We start from the raw sequence: 4,668 nt of genomic DNA, 5'->3' as shown, positions 1-4,668 counted from the left end.
ACAAACAATAGGAAACTTTACTCGTCAATCTCGCAGGTAACCGGCACTGCATCAGTGGTTCAAAGCTTCTACAAGTAGGCTATGCGATACTGCCAGGAATAAGCTATTAAAGGCTTTTTCAATCTGAGGGTGAAGATTCAGCACCAGTCAACCTGCTTCAACTGTGACTGACGTTATGAAATCTGTCTGTTTCAAATATTAGGTTCATAATTTTCCTCTCTGTAACATATCCAGATACCTGTGTTGAGTGATTTTTGAGATTCCAATCACTCCATGAAGCCAGACTTCAAAAATGCTCATCATTTTAGACTCTGATCTACTTCAAAATCAAATTTTGAGTTAACGTGATAACCTACTAGCCAATGCGTATAGTTTAAAACTAGCGGGGGAGAGGCTAATCGGCTTTTTTAAATTCAACTTTAGCCCTGATTTTAGGATACAACAGTAAACAGTAAATTTCCGTCCAAAACCCTTCCTACCATGAAAATTATTTTTCACTTAAAATTGCTTTACATTACAATTGTACAACTTAAAGTTAATATTACTGCACAATGTCGAACAATGATCGAAACGTTTGCATTGACATGAACAAATTATAAATGTCTATTCAACGCACTTCTTTTCTCACAAAGCGATTAAAAGCAAAGTAATGAAAGGTCAGATTGTTTGCATTACCCGTTATATATGACCGTCCATGACAAATCTATTCTTTCAATGTTCTAATGTTTCAATATGCAACAATTCGATAAAAGTGGTAAATTTTACATTGCAAAACATTTTAATCAGAGAAATATTCAACTCTTGTTAACGTGACCTGTTTTCCAACAGTTACAATTTCAAACTAAATTTCAAAAACATTGTGGTTCGTCTGAGGAATAAGCATTCCCTTCTCAAGAAGTTTGAAAAACACAGTTTTGCAAAGTCACGTGCTTAGGGAACGTTCAAATATTACGTAACTCCTTCGAGGGGGAGGGGGGTTTATACAAAGCGTTACGTTAGCGTCACATCGGGGGGGTTCAAGCAAAACGTTACGTAACGCTTTCAAGTACGGAATGGTAGTTTTTTGTGCTGAATTCGTTGTGAAAAAGCGTTACATGGGGGAGGGGGGGTCAAAAATTCGGAAAAAAGCGTTACATAATATTTGAACGTTCCCTTACGGGAAATCTTATTTCAACACTTTATCGAGATCATCAAAACCAATTGCAAAAAAATAAAAGGCTTTCAAACGGTCCATGGCCAATAGAAAATATATAGAACAAATTTTGGAGGACCTTATAGCCTGGTTTAGTCAGAACAAAGAATCCAAGATAGTTAGCTATGGACAAAGTAATAGTTTTACGTTTATATTTTGCCAAAAACTGAACCTTTGTTATGACTCAACGATTATACGGCGTTTTCGGCAATACGTTGGTGAATCGAACGTTTAGCGCATTTTAAGTCGCAAATACAAAATCATGAATTACAACCTAAAACATCCAATTTAAAAGAAAATGGGAGCAAACGTTAAAAAATGCTTATTCATACATGAAAATATTTGCTTTGTAAAGCGCCAAAAGAACCGCATATCTGTGATGGGTGCAGAGCCTGATAACCTGTGCAATCATAATATATCTTTTCATGACTAAAACTGACATGAAGTCTCGTGTTTAATATATAGTAGCTTTTGTCGAAGCCTTTGCTTAAAGTTCCATGGACCCTTCCTAAGGCTTCATTCAAACTTTCGTTGATGTGGTCACTGGTCACAATTCAAATGCGCCATGATTGATATACAATAATAAAAAATACTAACAACCTAAGAAAATCTTTTGTCGATATCTGCATAATCCTTAGTTTGAATTGTTAACGAATCTCGCACCTCCAGAAGTTGCATTGTTGTTATCAACATAGCGTCATCAATAAATCTAACCAAATACCTATTCACTGCTTGCAGGGTCACTTTATTAACATTGGCTTCGTACATGATTACATTTTTCATACCGACCATATGTAAATGTTTAACTTTAAATATGGTTCAAGTTGTCAATATAATCCAGATAGTACTATTTTTCGCGCTCACTCTTCAGTTTTTAACGTTTAGCCAATCATTCAACCACCCTGGTGTTTAATTTTGAAATTATTAACAATATTAGAACAAAAAACAACTAAAACTTAGTGCCACCAAAAAAGTTTACAGCCATTCGATGCCCTCGCCCAGGTTTTTGTACACGACTGTCAAAAGCTACTAATAAGTTACCTAATATATAATAAAGTACACAGCTTGATGTCAAAACTTCTTGTAGTAAATAGATACTTTTTCCCACTAAAGTCATTAATTTAATGAAAGTTATTCACATCCATAAATTTCAACTTTGCACTTCCATAAAATTATGAAAAACTTAACATTGTTAGTGACAAATATTTCCTACTGCATATGCAACAACTATACAGTTTGACAAAGCAAAGATTACAAGCAGTGCTTTTGCTTTATCACCTGCTAATTTTTGTATAACGTTAAATTGAGGAAAGATACGAAAACTAAATCCAATGCCAGTAAAACAACTAATGCACAAAGTTAAAACAAATAACAGAAAATGATAAAAAATGTTCAAGCCACAATTGCAATGACAGTTCTTAACATATAATTGCAACTTTTTTATGTATGCTGAATTAAGAACAGGATAAGTTAATTGTCATTGTCACAAATATTCAGATGCCAAATGTCTGCATACCGATAAAGTAATTAACTTGCTATTAAGTCTGAAGCATCATGCCATCATACTGGAGTATTATGAAACATCTAATACCTATCTTTGCTCTAAAGATAATTGCTTTTAATGACAGATTCCTTACTAAGTACATGCAAGAATAGTAAAAAAGTTGCAAACAGTTATGTAGTTTGTTTATCATTGCATTCTTCCGCATTTGACTTCACTGACTGAGTGCAAAGTGTGACTTTTAAGCGTTGAATCTGGTTATGAATGAAGTACATCAGCAATCAGCATGAGACTTGTTTGTTAATTGGTCTTTTCGAAGGCATGACTAATTTTTTCCTCAATGAGGCAATATAACTTTAAAATAGTTGGTATTTGTTTAATAGGCGAATGAATAGAGTCAGCATGCAAAGATTGTTTTTTAACAAGCAGACTAAAACAGTGCTTCAGATATGAAACGGATGTCTTGAAACAAAAATGATTAAATTTAAACTATCAAAAGTTTTTGTACAACTGGTCTTAACTATCAAGGGCAGAAGTTTTTCACCAACATGCCATAAAACTCTGAGCTCTCTGTACATAATATCAGATGGCTGATGGGTGGTCAAGATCTTCTCAACAATTGACATAACCAAAACCTCACACATCAGACCCCAGTCAGCCCACTGCCATTTTTTGGGGTAGCAAGGCTTGAAATATGATTCATGGTGTACGGATCATCGGTCAGATATATCAAATCTACAAGCCAAAGTTATTCTTACAAAAAGTATGGAGTAGTAGTCCTGGAAGGTATCACTCTCATGTTGTCAGGGACTGCGCGGAACAGTTTTGCCTCTCTGTCATCAGGAGACCGAACTGACAATATGGCAGCAACGTTACCACAACGGTAACAATAGTTTGGAGCCGACCAAACAGTGACAAGGTGGTCATTGAACATATACTTGTATCCATCATGTACAACCTGATGAGCTCGGCAAATAAGACTAAGGTCATTTAAATGAACAAACTCTTGAGTGACTTTCGCTCCAAATAACCACCCGGCTCCACGATTGCTAATTGCCCAAGTATCTACATCCTCAGGATCAGACCAAACTAGATCACAAAATGGTCCTTTGTGTGGGATTTCTTGCTGACGATCTATTGTTCGAATTTGATCCAATGTCTTTATATCTGGAGACAAACCACCATGCACACACAAAATTTTTGAATCAATAATGGCTGCAATTGTGAGAAGATCAAAAACTTTGGTACAATATCTCCAAGCATTAGCATTCCCATACTTCACTTGACACTCATCATAAAATCCATACACTTGAGTAATCTGCCTGGTTTCATGATTACCCCGCAACAGTGTGATCTTATTTGGCCACTTTGCTTTCAACGTCAACAAATATGTGAAAGTTTCCAGGCTATAATAACCTCTGTCAACAAAATCACCCATAAAAATATAATTTGTCTCTGGGACTTCTCCACCAGTTCGAAATAGCTCAAGTAAGTCATAAAACTGGCCATGAATGTCACCGCAGACAGTCACTGGTGTTGACACAGGCTGTACGTTTGACTCTTCAAGCAACAAATCACAAACGTAATCACAGAGTCTCTTCAAATCATTTTCAGGAAGATATTTACATTCCTTGGCAAGTGCCACCATCTTGTCCACGTCCAAACTGATCATCTTTGATCAACAAAATGACAACGTTTGATCAGTTATATTTTCAGCTTATTAAATTAAAAACTTAGTTCCTGTAGACTATTCTGTTAGTTCAATTCCTTTAACAACAAAAATTATGATCATGCACAACTCTTACCAGAGAACTTGAACCTATCAAAAACTAGTTAAGAAAAGTATTCAAGCACACACATTTACAATATACGGACAATCAAAAGATAATATTTCTACTCTCACAGGAATGCACTTGAGCAACGCAGTTATAAGGCAGAACTCCATTTAGTAGCACATAGTGGATGAAATAATTCA

The 4,668-nt window shown here is 35.5% G+C and overlaps 1 protein-coding gene across 1 annotated transcript; it reads right to left on the bottom strand.

Annotated features, from left to right (window-relative positions):
- Positions 1-1,365: 1,365 nt before the first annotated feature.
- Positions 1,366-4,428, bottom strand: LOC145784393 (serine/threonine-protein phosphatase 6 catalytic subunit). Its single transcript, XM_082596205.1, has one exon. It carries the CDS (start codon positions 4,363-4,365, stop codon positions 3,448-3,450), a length of 918 nt encoding a protein of 305 aa, XP_082452331.1. The 5' UTR covers positions 4,366-4,428; the 3' UTR covers positions 1,366-3,447.
- Positions 4,429-4,668: the final 240 nt, after the last annotated feature.

Source organism: Aplidium turbinatum, chromosome 15, assembly GCF_918807975.1.
Source record: "Aplidium turbinatum chromosome 15, kaAplTurb1.1, whole genome shotgun sequence".
NCBI lineage: Eukaryota > Metazoa > Chordata > Ascidiacea > Aplousobranchia > Polyclinidae > Aplidium > Aplidium turbinatum.
The sequence above is the reverse complement of the archived record's forward strand: the minus strand, read 5'-3'. Positions and strand labels throughout refer to the sequence as shown.